Consider the following 16,909-nt stretch of genomic DNA (forward strand, 5'->3'; position numbering starts at 1 on the left):
TCCCGGCAGGGGGGATTTTACCCAGGCTTGGCTTGACCGAAAGTCAAAGTTCCCGCTATTCCCCGGACCGGGGGGGGGGGCGTGGTTACAATTGACTGGTGCATAAAGTGTAGATATTTTCGGATGAAAAACAATGCATTTTTCTTATACATTATTTTTATTGTCCATGTGCATACACATTATACTTATACCAGTTATACAAATGTACTACGATTTGGAATGACAGCTATACAGTTTGCTGATTGATAATGTAGAGAATGTGGCTCAAATCAGTTAACCACACATTGTGGCCATTTGTAATGTATCACCCACATTACTATTACTAGAACCATTAATCGTACAAAAACAAAATGTTACACGATGTTTCGGATAAAGATGGTTTTCTTTTATTTCATTGATGGCTTTAATTAATATACGCGTCGCGCCAGAGGGCCAGAAATTTTTTTATCCGGACCGGACGCACATGATTAATATTTTTCTATTTTTTTACAATACATTTTTTATGGGAGGGGGATGATATAGAAAATCGCATTTGTGTACATTTCACCAAAAAACGCGTGCGATGCCGTTTAATATAACGTCTTTTAGGGGTTATTAATATACTTTATTTTGAAACTTTTATTTTTTGTAAAATTAATGTTTATGGCAATTCACCGCGTGACTCATCTGGCATGGAGGGGTGCCAGATGGAGTTTTCTAGCACATCGGATAGGCATTTCCGGTTACGTCAGCCGTGCTTGAAAACTCCATCCGGCACCTCCCATGCCAGATGAGTCACGCGCTATGACGTAATCCTTTCTTTTATTTTATTATATACTGAATGTAACCATAATTATGAGATATCAATAGATGAGTTCCATAAACATTGACTTTGCAAAAATATATCCTCATAACAACACAAAGTAACCACGTGATACTGAAGGAACTTCTTGACGTATGCAGTAAATACAAATCACTGAGCGTCATGACGTCAGTAAACATCATCGCACGCGCTTTTTGGTGAAATGTTCAGAAAATCGCTTTGTATGTATTTTCTTCACCAAAAAAATGTTATTTAAGGTTTGCTATTAAAAGTATCTATCATGTGTGTCCGTTCCGGATAGAAAAATCCGACCCTACATTTTCTCATAATTCATATTGCTATTAGCAAACTGCATTATGAATAATGATTGTAAAAATTCAAGCTCATTGTTCATACATAATAATGGTGCATCACGCTTCAAGGTGACTCCATAATTAAGTGATTTAGCATTGATTTAAAGTATTATAACTCTTCTTTTGTCACTAAAAAATCTTTGAACAGTGTTGAGAAACGATTTATATTCAGTCGACAGCTGGAAAATGTCAACGACAAGATTTTAACGTAAAGAACAGTGCTTATAGGTTGACATAACACAGTACAAAGGGTACTTAAATCCAATATGTTAATGGCTAACGCCTCGGTCAATGATGGTATGTAGGTCCATATGACTCATATTTCCTAGCAAAATAATTAGTATTTGTACATTATCACACCGGTTCTCTAAAAATGTAAAACACATGTGACTTTAAAAAAAAGTGAAGATATTTAAAATCTACTTATGTTTATGTAATACGGGCCCGGTTGAACATAGCATGCCTTTCAATATACTTTCTAGGTAGGTTGTTAATGACCTTTTATGAACTTCATTAATCTTGAGATCAGTGGGTCAAAGTCAAGTTGATGGTGACCGTAAGCTGAACGTACAGGTTCCTATTTATAATTGCAAAACGCTTTGGTATAGAGGCCTTCAACTTAGAAATGGTCCCTCAAACATGGCCAGCACCCTAACTATGGTGAACTGAATCTTATTAATGCCAGGTTTCAAAAAACATTCGCGGCGTTGTTTATGCTTTGCATCAAATATAGTCTTTTTATCTCTTGATATAATGAAACAAGTTTCGTCAGTCAGTGAAAACGCCCGCAACGTAACGTTTACAGAGCTAATAGGGATACATATTGTGCAGGTACTAATATTTGAGATCGAAGTGTGTGCTCGGTTCTGCGGAACGCCTCGGACGTTTCCGTCGAGCATCATCATACATTAATGCGCGAAATGCACTCGTGCTCATGTTGCGTCGTAGGCGACACGTCAGAAGTGACCCCATGTTAGCTTTTATTCTGTACACATTCGACTCACGAGAAGTTCGTATTATTTTTCCAACCGTTGATGAGAAGGAATTGTTTATAAAGTTGGAGTTGAAGCCACCCCAAATCAAATCTCATTTTTAACGTGTTTTTTCTCTCGTGTATGTACGTGAAGTTAGCGGCCTAGCGGTCTAGCGGCGTGAAGTTGGTGGCCTAGCGGCGTGAAGTTAGCGGCCTAGCGGCGTGAAGTTAGCGGCCTGGCGGCCTGGCGGCCTAGCGGCCTAGCGGCGTGAAGTTGGCGGCCTAGCGGCCAAGCGGCCTAATTATGCTATTTCCAAGCAGTTGTTAATGCGGTTTTTTTTTAAAACAATGATAAATCAAAGTTTTTTATTCATAAAGTTACATAGCGGCCTTAAATTGTTATCTATTCAGAATATTTTTCTTTACCTTTTATTCTAAAACAATTTTAAATTAACTGTTTTATGCACAAATTATCACTCTGAAGCGATTTTCAACTTTTTTTCAAAAAAGTCGATCGAGCACTTCAGCGACCTAGCGGCCTAGCGGCGTGAAATTAGCGGCCTGGCGGCCTAGCGGCCTAAATTGAATCCTATTTCAAAGCATGTATACATGCATTTTCTTCTAAAACAATGACATTTTAATTGTTTTTATGCACACATTAACACATTGAAGCGATTATCAACTTTTTTTTTCAAAAACGTCGATAAAGCAGTCAGCTAATCCAAAGCATTAAATATGCCTGTTCTTCTAAAACAATGATGTATTTACTGTTTTTATGTACAAATTATCACTCTGCAGCGTTTTTAATTTTTTTCCCAAAAAAGTCGATCGAGCACTTCAGCCGCCTAGCGGCCTAGCGGCGTGAAATTAGCGGCCTGGTGGCCTAGCGGCCTAGCGGCCTAAATGGTTTCCTATTTCAAAGCATGTATACATGCAGTTTCTTCTAAAAGAATGACATATTAACTGTTGAAATGCACAAATTAACACTTTGAAGTTATTAGCGATAATCAACATATTTTTTTCAAAAAAGTCGATTAAGCAGTTAGCTATTTCAAAGGATTAAACATGCCTGATCTTCTAAAACAATGATATATTTACTGCTTTTATGCACAAATATCACTCTGAAGCGTTTTTTATTTATTTTTCAAAAAAGTCGATCGAGCCCTTCAGCGGCCTAGCGGCCTAGCTGTGTGAAGTTAGCGGCCTAGCGGCCTAGCGGCCTAGCGGCCTAAAATGGTTTCCTATTTCAAATCATGTATACATGCATTTTCTTCTAAAACAATGACATATTAACTGTTTGAATGCACAAATTAACACCTTGAAGCTATTAGCGATAATCAACATATTTTTTTCAAAAAAGTCGATTAAGCAGTCAACTATTTCAAAGCATTAAACATGCCTGTTCTTCTAAAACAATGATATATTTACTGTTTTTATGCACAAATATCACTCTGAAATGTTCGTGAAGTTGGCAGACTGGCAGCCCAGCAGCCCAGCAGCGTGAAGTCGGCAGCCCAGCAGCCAAGCAGCGTGAAGTCAGCAGCCCAGCAGCGTGAAGTCAGCAGCTCAGCAGACTGGCAGCTTAGCAGCGTGAAGTCAGCAGCCCAGCAGACTGACAGCCTAGCAGCGTGAAGTCAGCAGCACAGCAGCCCAGCAGCGTGAAGTTAGCAGCCCAGCAGACTGGCAGCCTAGCAGCGTTAAGTCAGCAGCCCAGCAGACTGACAGCCTAGCAGCGTAAAGTCAGCAGCCTAGCTGACTAGCAGCATAGCAGCGTGAGTTAGCAGTCTAGAAGCTGACGGCGTGAAGTCAAAAGCTGAGCAGCTGGGCAGATTAGCAGATATGCTAAGACGAACTCGTGTGAAGTTTCCCGTCGGTTTTCAGTTTTCAAAGCCAAAAAAATACATAAAAAAATATGAAAAAACAATCATTCACAATAGTTGGTTTGCAAAACACACTTTCAACTGAAGCAAAAATACTAAAATGAATCATATAAAAACATGTACACTATTCCTTTTTTTGTGAACTAAAGAAATCCCTTTACTCCACTTTTTGATTTCACGCGTCTGACAGCCATGTATCCAGCCCCAGGCGTTTTATGGTATTTTACTTGGGCTGGATACATGGCTTCTAGTATATGAAAAATCATTCACAATAATTTGTTTGCAAAAATACTCTTAAAATGAATACTTTTTCAACATTTACACTATTCTTTGAGTGTGAACTAAAAACATCACTTTACTCGACTTTTCTATTTTAGTTTTCATTCTGGCAACCCCAAGCAGCCCCGGGCAGCCCCGGGCGTTTTATGGTATTTTTACTGGGGCTGGATACATGGTTTCTAGTCTATGAAACGTTCGAATGATTACAAGTTTAATGACTTAACAACACGGAAAATTCAGAAATTCATGTTTTCAAAGCCGGAAAAAATGAAAAAAATCATTTACAATATTTCGTTTGCAAAATACTCTTTAAATGACGCAAAATACTAAAATGAATACTTTTTCAACATTTACACTATTCTTTGAGTGTGAAGTAAAAACATCACTTTAGTCCATTTTTCTATTTTATTTTACTGGCAGCTCCGAGCAGCCACGGGCAGCTCCTGGCAGCCCCGGGCAGCCCAAGGCAGCTTCGGGCGTTTTATGGTATTTTTACTCGGGCTGGATACATGGCTTCAAGTATATGAAACGTTCGAATGATAACAAGTTTATTGACTTAACAACACGGAAAATCATGAAATTCATGTTTTCAAAGCCGAATAATAAAAATTAAAATCATTCACAATAATTCGTTTGCAAAATACTCGTTAAATGACGCAAAATACTAAAATTAATACTTTTTCAACATTTACACTATTCTTTGAGTGTGAACTAAAAACATCACTTTACTCCACTTTTCGACTTTAGTTTTCTGGATGCCCGGGACAGCCCCGAGCAGCCTCAAGCGTATAACAATATTTTTACACGTGCTGGATACAAGGCTTAAACCCTGTGTAACGTTCGGATGATTCCAAGTTTAATGACTTTAAAGCAAAGATAAGATGTAAAATGTTACAGAACACTAATTATTTAACGTAATCTTGCTAGAATTTCACTCGATTTTTATCGCTCTGCTGAGACAAAATCGTTCGAAGTTTCCCGTCGTTTTTGTAAAAAAAAAGCTCGTCTTCAAATTCAAAACACTTCATTTTGCCATTTAAACTGTAATTTAGTTTCCCCTTACCACACTACGCATCAGAGCGTGATATGCTGAATATTGTCTTTTCTAACAACACGGAAAATTCAGAAATTCATGTTTTCAAAGCCGAAAAAATGAAAAAAAAAATCATTCACAATAGTTCGTTTGCAAAACACTCTTTAAATGACGCAAAATACTAAAATTAATCCTTTTTCAACATTAACACTGAAGTGCTCGATCGACTTTTTTGAAAAAATGTTTATAATTGCTTAAGAGTGATAATTTGGGCATAAAAACAGAAAATATATAAAAATATTAGAAGGAAAGGCATGTTCACATGCTTTGAAAAGCTGACTGCTTGTTCGACTTTTTGAAAAAAAAAACTGTTGATAATCGCCTCAGAGTGATAGTCTGTGCATAAAAACAGTTAATATATTATTGTTTTAGAAGAAAATGCATGTATACATGCTTTGAAATAGGATACCATTTTAGGCCGCTAGGCCGCTAGGCCGCTAACTTCACGCCGCTAGGCCGCTAGGCCGCTGAAGTGCTCGATCGACTTTTTTGAAAAAAGTTGAAAAACGCTGCAGAGTGATAATTTGTGCATAAAAACAGTAAATATATCATTGTTTTAGAAGAACAGACATGTTTAATGCTTTGAAATAGCTGACTGCTTTATCGATGTTTTTGAAAAAAACTGTTGATAATCGCTAATAGCTTCAAAGTGTTAATTTGTGCATAAAAACAGTTCATTTGTCATTGTTTTAGAAGAAAATGCATGTATACATGCTTTGAAATAGGATACCATTTTAGGCCGCTAGGCCGCTAGGCCGCTAGGCCACCAGGCCGCTAACTTCACGCCGCTAGGCCGCTAGGCCGCTGAAGTGCTCGATCGACTTTTTTGAAAAAAAGTTGAAAACGCTTCAGAGTTATAGTTTGTGCATAAAAACAGTAAATATATCATTGTTTTAGAAGAACGGGCATGTTTAATGCTTTGAATTAGCTGACTGCTTAATCGACGTTTTTGAAAAAAAATATTGATAATCGCTTCAATGTGTAAATGTGTGCTTAAAAACAGTTAATATGTCATTGTTTTAGGAGAAAATGCATGTATACATGCTTTGAAATAGGATTCAATTTTAGGCCGCTAGGCCGCTATGCCGCTAATTTCACGCCGCTAGGCCGCTGAAGTGCTTGATCGACTTTTTTTGAAGAAAAAAAAGTTAAAAACGCTTCAGAGCGATAACTTGTGCATAAAACAGTTAATTATAATTGTTTTAAATTACAACGTATAGAAAAATGATCTGAATAGAAAACAATTTAAGGCCGCTATGTAACTGTATGAATAAAAAACTTTGATTTATCATTGTTTTTATAAAAAAACGCATTATCAATTGCTTGGAAATAGAGAAAACAATTAGGCCGCTAGGCCGCAAACTTCACGCTGCTAGGCCGCTAACTTCACGCCGCTAGGCCGCTACGCTAGGCCGCTAACTTCACGCCGCTAGGCCGCTATGCCGCTAAATTCACGTACATCTCTCGTGTGAGTGTTGCTCTCGCGTTACAATCTGTGTTAAGGTGACCGTTGGGCAATGCATAACTATCTCAAATTCTTTTGGAAAACAATATTAGATATGGGCTTTCTCCTTGTAGAGAACAAGTGTAGATTTACTGTTTAAATGTTTTAGGATGAAAATAGTGATAAAAACTGGACCATAAACTAATCTATTTCTGCGTATTAAGAAAATTGTGTGTGTGTGCGGGTGCGGGTGCGGGTGTGTGTGTGTGTGTGTGTGTGTGTGTGTGTGGTGCGGTTCGTGGAAAAGTTAGGTTCATTAATATGAGTGCGGAAAGCATGTAATTATGAGAATTGAAATTTATTTCGGGCTCATTTATGCGATCTTGACTGCCGCGGTCAGAATGGTAATTTAACGGGAGTTGTCTTATCATCCGGGCATTCAAGATCACTCGAATGCCCCAGAAATAAATAATCATTTAATGAACGGTTATTTATTTGATACTGAATGTGCCGACTGTGTAAAAGTGACAACGTTGTTAACGCCATCGTCGCCAAGTATCAAAGGTTTCCTGCTCTTGAAGTAAGATATGGATACGTCTGTGACCTGGAGTATTTCTATCAAGATTTGAGAGAGCTATTGCAGTTGTAACTGTGTTGTTTTATTTTACATATTTTAGCATTTTATCAAATATGTCATGTTTAAAAGTTAACGACGAATCGTTTAACGCTTTCTTAACTTTACCAAAGGTCTGTACTTAAGTGGATTTTGGCAGAATTTGGTTAATCAAGGCTTGCGCATAGTGAATCCAATCCGCAAAAATCCACTTGAGGCGAATGCATCCTCGACGAATCAAAGTACAGCAGTCATAATGTTCACCTCGGTACAGTAACTTCAAATTTTTCAGGTTTGCCTTGTCAACGATGATGGTGTCATATTGTCCAATCCTGTGGCGTTTATCGTACACGTGGAACGGCCTGGCGGTGGCAGCGGCTATCCGGCAGTACCAGCCGTGTTCGCGGGCGTGCTCGTGTTAATCGTGGTTCTCCTTGCCTTCATCATCCCACTTGTGACACGTGCAAAAAGGCGCCACAAGCAGGGCAAACCACTCTTTAAGGTACCATGCGAGTTTAGTATGTTTTTTTTTTAAAAACGAACACGATTTCTTTTAATTTGGGTTCGAGATGTTGTTCGTATTGTGATGCTATAAGGGATGCAAAGGAATGTTCAAATATTCGATATAACTTTAATATATAATTCGTATTCGAATCCAAAGATCGGTATTAGAATATTCGATGACTATTTTGTTGAATAAACAGAATAATAATACATCGTTTGCCTACAATTGTGTATAAAGTTCGTTTGCCATGTTTTTACAACCAGTGGCCCTTAATGCCAGGGGCGTGAATGTGATATCAATACACTATACCCGAGTCATATGACAATAAGGGATATATCGTCAGGTATTATAAACAGTCCCCGTTATTTTACAACAACTGGCTATAAGTCAAGTGGCATCAAACAAGTTATTTTTGGTTAAATTAAATTACCTTCACACCAATGTCTTGGCTGCTAATTTAGCTGTGCATTATTTCTCTAATCGCCGTGGTCTCAAATCGCCGTGGTGATATAAACGACATGTTCTATCTATATGTGCTATAAATTCGAATGTCGGTAAAATTTCAAAGCACGAACGTTATATCGACACATGTGAAACACATGTGAAACACATGTGTCGATATAACGTTCGTGCTTTGAAATTTTACCGACATTCGAATATCAATAATGCCGTTCGATTGCATCCCTAGTTGTTTATAGTATTAGTCAGATACAATGGTAGCACTACTAGCTAGACAGAAGTCATGTATTTATTATATTTGCCTTAAAGTTAAATTAATCATGTCGTAAAGCTTCATAAAGTGTTGAACACCATTGTCCTTCTTTAAATACTATCGTCATGACCGATCAACATTAGTTTTCAAACAAAACGCACAAAATGCACAATAACTGGTTACAACGGAACGTTCAGTTTAGCTCGTGTTTCAATTAGAAAACCATCGTGATTTATTAGTAATGTGGTGTTAGGGATATAAGCCCTTAGAAATTGGAATCAATTTATATTAAACATTTGTTTTAATGTTTGTTTTCGTTGCAGCTTGGATCGCATCCGTCCACTGTTGATCTACGCGGGGCAGAGAGCCAAGCGAGCCTGCGCTACAACAAGTCTGAGCCTGATTGGTACGGCAACAACGCGTACAGCTACGAGGAGGAGGTAGAACAGGGGAAAAGGGACTTCACCAGGGGCCTACGGCAGATCTCAAACCCTCCAGGATCACCCACCACCGAACCACCCACACTTCAGCTCAACAAAAAGCAACATCTAAATGAGACACTTAGTGATAGGTCAAGTAGCTCCGGTATTGGCTCGACCGAACAACTCGGTGCGGATGGATACAGCGCCGCAGAGGAATCGTTCAATCAGAGGTTTTAACACGGTTATATGTTCTTGCAATGACCTTATGTAGCATACATCATTTCAGGAAGGTTTATGGAAACTTAGAGTTCGTTTCCCACACGGGTTCTTTCTTCCGGACATCAGTGTTGGGTTCTACCAAGAACTGACAGGGATTCCATGACATAATTAAAGGCGCACATATGGGGTTATACAAATGCTTTTTGATTTTAATGCATTGTTATGATAAATTTATTTGAATTTTATTATTAAAACCATAAAAGGCATAGATAAAAATGCATGTTTTTAGAAATGAAAACAATTAATGGCGACGTGGCCACAAATTCTCAGTTACTAGAGGACCAAACTATCGCTTATATTTTGATCTGTATAATATCTTATGTGCGCCTTTAAGACTATGTTACAATACCGTTTATATATAAATATTTAGTTGAAATGGATTTAATTCTTCTATTCTGCTATGATGACCTCAAGTGCCAAGGTTTTGCTTTTTTCGGACATTTTATGCTCTCTTTTACCAAACGTCTATTGAACAATGCGAAAAGCTGGAGGTTGCAGTAAACCCAAATAATAGTACAATGATCACCAATAAACCAAATAAAAGAAATGGATTTGAAGCATTTACTTCGAATCCCAAAATAAACAGTGTATGATATGATTTTGAAACAACACCTATTGTAAATTTCTGATATTGTTGTGTAATCAGTTGTTTTCGAAACACGTTCCACTTATAGCATAAGTTCAATTAAAATTTCACGAAAATAATCAGCAAATAAATTTCATCATAAGACAGTATGAATTAAACACGTGCTTTATATACTTAGCAAACAATTAAGGTTTTATCATATACTATTGCAAACCAACGCTTAAAAAATAAGAAAAGTAATCCAGGTAACCATTCTCGCGATAATACTAATATATAATGTACCAAAATTGACTGTTTTGTGATGATTAGGGTTGTGTGATTAATTGATAGAGTTATAGATTTATAAACGGTTATAAACGATGAAAATATCGTGTAAAACACAAAAAATGTGTTCCATGTTCTAACAACAGAATAGAAAACTAAATCAGTGACATAAATTGTATCTCTTAATCTTACCCGGACTATTTACAGTCGTATTTAACGCATCTTTAATCAGGATCGTTATATGTATGAATGTAGCCTAGTACAGTAGACCATATTGAACTGATAGTTATCGTAAATCGTAAACACCACATATTACAAACGTTTGTTGTTGTTGTTTCTTGTTTGTTTGTGTTTGTCACCCTGCTGCGTATGTTTAACCCGGATCTGTTTGTTTCTATATTTCAGTGAAATGTTGAACAGTCTTTAAGTAGTCCGGTGTGATATAATATGGAAGAGCATACGGCTAATACTGATTAAACCCCCACTTTATTTATTGTTGTCAAAATTGATTGAACCAGTATGCTCTTCTTTAATATATCTCTCGAAATACAAATAAGGTATTATTAACCAATTCTGGTAAGCATATTCAAAATGGTGATTGGAAAAAACATAGGAGAAGGATATAATTGCATAACAATAACATTTTTGAGTGTCTTATTTAAATAATCGCATGTGCCATATTTGTGTTTTTCTGTGTTATGAAAGGATTGTATTTAAGAAAGCATGCCTACCACTAGATAACTAACATCCCTTTCATTAACATGTTTTTCATCAAATACAATAGGGTTATTAGAACAGGCTTTTTTATCCGGGAGTATTTTAATTTGGCGTTTACATAAATCCGAGAATCCGATTTTGTAGAAATGTACTTTCCTCTAAATAATAGCATTTTAAAAGATTAACTATTTTCATTTTTTAACTAAAATTATTGTAAAATGGAATATTCTGTCATGCTGTATTAAAAGATTTTAGTTATACATATGGAATCGTGTAAAACGCGTAGCAAAATGCAAATTTGTTAGTTTCAAAACTATTGTCTAATATATTGCGACAACTTTGACTCCATGTTAAGATTGTTATGGTCAAACATGCTCTCTGGTTATGTACAATAATATTTGTTATAGGCAAACAATATTAATGAATCGAATTCTGACGATTCTGCGAATGCACACATTTCAAAGAAATCTATTATTATGGGATATTTTGGCAAGCATCTTGGACGCCATCTTGAAATCCATGTTAAACGTGATTTTATTCAAAATGTTGTTGGAATACTTAAATATTTTTTTTCTAATCAAAGCAATATCATTTAGATACCTTTTGATTAATCAACATGCAAATTGAAAAAAAAATCATTAGATCAATATTTTGTACGTTTGGGGGTCATCTTGGGCGCCATTTTTATTATATACTATCTGTAATACTTTTGGGATATAATATAACACATTTCCTTTCTTCTACAACTTTAAATGGGATGATCTCTATGTTCATGTTATAATATTTCAACGTCAGACATAAGCTTGACACAGTTAAAAGCTTTTAAGAAGCGTTCAAGGTGAATGATTTGATAGTATTTGTGGAATCCTTTTTTGAGTACAAAATTCCAACCCGAGGGCTCGTGCGGAAGCCGATTAAGAAGCTTGTAGACTTTCCGACTGCTCAGCGCTTCGAAGGGTCGGATTAATTTTAGTCATACAATGGTTTGTCCTAATATACTTTTGAACACAGTGGCGGCCATATTGTTCCTCGGATTAATGAATTGATGTAGACTATCAAAATATCCAAATTCTTTTACTATAAACCGCCATGAAATTATGTGCACTATATTACCTAAATGATCACTGACATCATACTATTGTTTTTACCCTAACTATCACTCGCTACGTGTTTGCCTACTAAATCTTCAAGAAAACGTTTCATTTGCCATAAAAACAATACAAATTTAATTTAATTATTTCGTGGCTTGTGCGCGCTGATGCAGACAATAATTACTATTCAGATGTTTTCGTAACAATATGAAAGTCATCACATGTTCCTGAACAATGTATTATTATGTTTAATTATGATTGATCGTGTAAGCTAAAAGTTTGCTAACTATTGTTTTATAACATGAACCATTAGTATTCATCTGTTGCCACCTTTCACGTCAAGAGTTTCAATCATGTTATTGTGTGTTATTTCCTATAAGTGTGGCTTATATAAGCTTTTGAATATTTATTACATGCATATTAGTTGTTTCATCTACGGTATGACTATATCTGAAGGAAATTCAAATCCAAGCAAAGATGCAGTACAATAATAAATATAATTGTTATTTTTTCTTTCACACCTTAAAAGTTTAATTAGTATTAAAATGACGAAGTGAACGCACTTTATTGCATTTCACCAAAAAACGCAAGTAAAGTTGTTTACTGACGTCATCATGCGTAGTTATTTCAGTTAAATGATGACGTCAAACAGTGCCCATGCAACAGCGGATTTATAAGATGATTTCATTCGTTTTGTAAATATACAATTTGCAAAAACATATTGCGCTCTATTGAAATGTCCCTATTAATTTTCATAAACTACATAATTATATAAATACATGTAGGGAAACACGTTGTTGCGCGTGACTGATCTGGCCTAGGGGTGCCATACTGACTGTTCATAAAACACCATATTTACCGGAAAAGAACACACATATACAGTCATGTTAGGTGAACAAATGCGTAAAGTATAAATAAAATAAAGACTTGTCCAAGTTACACTTATATTATCATATCTCGATTGTCTGTTCTGAAAAAAACGACGAATTTATAGACTGCTGTACGTGATAAGAATATATGACTATGTTTTAATAGGATATTGTTGAATTTACAAATACCTGTGATGAATTGTTAAATGTTAATTGTATTTGTAAATACGATAGTAATTTATGATGAAATAAAACAAAAACATCCCGATATTTCGAGTTGATTTTTGGATAAGTTAGTATTTATTAAATTATATGTGACAGGCTCGGAGCAGCAGAACGGCAACTTTAAGCTGGAAACTGGCCCAGACACTGTTTAAATATATCGATGTGCTTGGTTAAATCAGTAACGGCTTACTGCTGGTTCATCAAAATGAATGTAAGAAATAAGTGATGATAGAAATACGGCAAGGACCTTTCCTTGTAAGACAAGGTATTGTTTTTCGAAAATAAAACACAATGACGAACACTTCTTTAACCAATAATTTATACGTGTACAGATATAAATAAAACAATTTCATTCTCTATCTCTAAACATCAGGGTTTAGCTGGAATTTATTTGTTTTCACTTGACCTTGAACCGTCTGACATTTTCTGAAAGAGAGAAAGAGAATGACATTGAAGAATTTGGTTAGCACTTCCTTATTTCGGGGTTAGGTCATGACGCTGGTTTGATGTACATGTTTAAGGCTTAAATCACCGTAGCGCTACCAGTAAAGCATACAAGTACTTCCTGCATGTTTATGTTCGAAACAAGAATGTCATCTAGTGAAAGAGTCAGCATGTACATAATTGTTTCAATTTTACTGTTTCTATGGTGTTGTCTTGAACCAAAAACAAAGCTACGGGAAGACTTCAAACACAATTGATTGAAAATGTTATGTTTTCTGAACCACCCCAGTACAAAGCGAAGAAAACGTACGTCTAGAAATATGGATTTAATATCGACCCATCGTCCGACAACACGCCTTCACTCCCCAGCGATCGACGGCCCTCCGCCCGCAGGCAAGCGGCCACAGGTACCGGAACGCATACTCATCATAGTTTGGCGCCGTGTATTGACATCGCCGCTTACAGACGTACCGGTAGCAGTTACCTGAAATGTTCCATCTCCCTCACATATATCTGTATGAACACGAACACATCACAAATACCTGCGTGTTCACGTATACATCATAAATACCTGCGTGTTCACATACACATCACAAATATCTGTATGAACATATACACATCACAAATACCTGCGTGTTCAAGTACACATCACAAATATCTGTATGAACACATACACATTACAAATACATGCGTGTTCACGTACACATCACAAATATCTGTATTTACACATACACACCACAAATACCTGCGCGTTCACGTACACGTCACAAATATCTGTGTGTATGCGTACACAATACAAAAACCTGCGAGTACACATCACAAATACCTGCGTGTACACGTGAATATCACAAATACCTGCGTGTACCCATCACAAATACCTGCGTGTACACATCACATATATCTGCGTGTACACGGACACATCACAAATAACGGCGTGTACGCGTACACATCACAAATACATGCGTGTACACGTACACATCACACATATCTGTGAGTAAACATAACACCACACATTATTATTAGCTTTTGGCTCCAATGAAGATTTTTGAACACACGAAATGGCAGAATTCTCATTGCTGTCGCACACGGATATATAGTGCTTAAAACGCGTTTAATATATGTGTGTATACCGTATTAAAGGACGCGTTTAATGTTTGTGTTTAACCGTATTTGAGGACGCGTTTAAGGTATGTGTATATACCGTATTTAAGGACGCGTTAAGGGTATGTGTATATACCGTATTTAAGGACGCGTTAAGGGTATGTGTATATACCGTATTTAAGGACGCGTCTAATGTACGTGTATATACCGTATTTAAGGAAGCGTCTAACGTACGTGTAAATACTGTGTTTACGTTTTTGGCAAAAGGAACAACTGAATCGTTGTTTTGCCCTAAAATAAAACGCATAAACATGCTGAAATAAGAAGCACGTTGTTTTTGATAGAACTTCCGTTTTACACAAAATGTACGTACACAGTGAAACTCAGCCTTTTATTAAGTGGCCAACACAAGATAACTAACTAAAAAACTGTCACGTCTCTCTTGATAAAACAACCCATACATACTCTAAGACGTTTGAATCTTTTGACAGTTATTTTAATGACAATAATAAAAAAAACAACAGCCTCAATACTACATTCTTTCCAACATATATGGTCATAGAACGAAGTTCCTCGGCTTTTTCAAATAATTCCCAACTATTTAAAACACATGAAATTATCTTCCAGATAAGAATGAAACATATCTGTAGTAAGAGCCTACCGTTCACCGAGGCCAGCTGTACGGCTAGCAGACAGCACACTAGAAGCACAACGACACCTTTACTGTTCATCTTGGATCCAAGCTTTTTCCTACGACCGCGTCTGACAAGATATTAAGCCGTACTGTCTTGCGCTAAATAACCAGCACACGTGCTCTCTCATAATCCATTATGTCGAATGTACGCTTCATTGCCACTGTGACGCGTCATTATCGTAGATACATGTGATTTATTTGCTGTTTGAAATTTAATTTTTGACAAATCATCCTGGACAATATATCGATGACAGGTAAAAGAAAAGGTTTAATATGCATCCAAGGAAAACAATGATTAGTCAATGATATTGTTAAATGACAACATTTCGGTAATGACTTAACACTGGTTGCTGAGCAACATCATACAATAAACACATTTATTTTGTTGAACGCTTATTCGCCTTTAGACAATGAATTTTGCTTAAAATGAAGACTTAAAACAAAGATAACTTTTCTTTTTCTACACCAGTTTAAATGAAACAAAGGGCAGTCTATGCCGCTTAAAGAGCCCCGCCTTCCTTTTTTTGTCGGAGTTTAATTAGGTAATTAGTTTCTTTAAACACTTCGACAAACCTGTTTCCCAAAAAAAAGTTTTAACATTGCTCCATCAGGCAGCGGTTCTGTACCCGACGTAGACAGCGCTATGTTTCATTTAAAATGGTGAAGAAATAGTAGTTATCTTTGTTTACAGTGAAGTCTTCATTCGAAGAAAAATATTGCCTTCCGACGTACCATTTATGACGTAATTTATTACGCGGTGTTCACACACTCGTGACTATATCATGCCGAACGGATTTAACAAAAAATACAAACATTTATTTTCGTAGATAGTAAACTGTGGGTCGAAATGATTTGGTACAGTCGTTTATTTTTCATTGATCGCTCTGTCATCTACGCATGCGCGAAATATCTTAGATTGGCATTTAAGGGTTGCATGTCTAAGGGAAGTTGAAGGTTATGTCATGATCCCAAATTTGGAATTGATGTGTAATTTCAAATCATGTTGACAACTTCGCAGTGCAAATTAAAATATTTATGTGACAACATTCAAATACTATTTCTCATTTACGTTTCTTCCTTTAATATGCTCATAATAATATACAACCAATCAATGTGTGTGAATTTGGCTCAGCCATCGGCAATCGACAATCGACATTCGATATTGTATAGCAAATCTCAATGTCGAGCTGGAATGTCGAGCTGGACGGAATTCTAGCTCGACATTCGATATTATATAGGAAATATTCAATGTCGTGCTGAATTGTCGAGCTGGACGGAATTCTAGCTCGACATTCGATATTATATAGCAAATGTTCAATGTCCAGCTGGAATGTCGAGCTGGACGGAATATATATAATATTATACATGTATATATATATATATATATATATATATACCAGAATGTGCAATATTTTGTTGGTCTATATGAGTAAAAGAAACTTAACGAGGTCATCCCAGTAAGCATATCTTGGTAAGTATATTAATCCAAATATCAACAATATTAACAAACTTAAGTGCCATAAACGTTTATGTTTTGTTGTTTTCCATTTTGTGTACAAACGT

At 36.4% G+C, this 16,909-nt stretch overlaps 1 protein-coding gene and 1 long non-coding RNA gene across 3 annotated transcripts in view; one reads left to right on the forward strand and one right to left on the reverse strand.

The window, feature by feature from the left end:
• LOC128245678 (uncharacterized) overlaps window positions 1-13,147 on the forward strand; it is a 31,577-nt gene extending 18,430 nt beyond the window's left edge. For both annotated transcript variants that reach the window (XM_052963901.1, XM_052963900.1), the window contains exons 5-6: window positions 7,730-7,939; window positions 8,978-13,147. In XM_052963901.1, the coding sequence (XP_052819861.1) occupies window positions 7,730-7,939; window positions 8,978-9,313 (546 nt within the window). In that variant the 3' untranslated portion in view covers window positions 9,314-13,147. The remainder of the gene's footprint in view (window positions 1-7,729; window positions 7,940-8,977) is intronic.
• A 261-nt stretch (window positions 13,148-13,408) lies between these two features.
• LOC128203213 (uncharacterized) lies at window positions 13,409-15,470 on the reverse strand. The gene is made up of 3 exons (XR_008255895.1): window positions 15,314-15,470; window positions 13,862-14,035; window positions 13,409-13,533 (listed from the first exon to the last, which is right to left on the reverse strand). It is a non-coding gene; the product is annotated as an uncharacterized LOC128203213 (long non-coding RNA).
• Between the last annotated feature and the right edge of the window lie 1,439 nt (window positions 15,471-16,909).

The sequence above is a fragment of the Mya arenaria genome, chromosome 9 (genome assembly GCF_026914265.1).
Source record: "Mya arenaria isolate MELC-2E11 chromosome 9, ASM2691426v1".
Lineage (NCBI taxonomy): Eukaryota > Metazoa > Mollusca > Bivalvia > Myida > Myidae > Mya > Mya arenaria.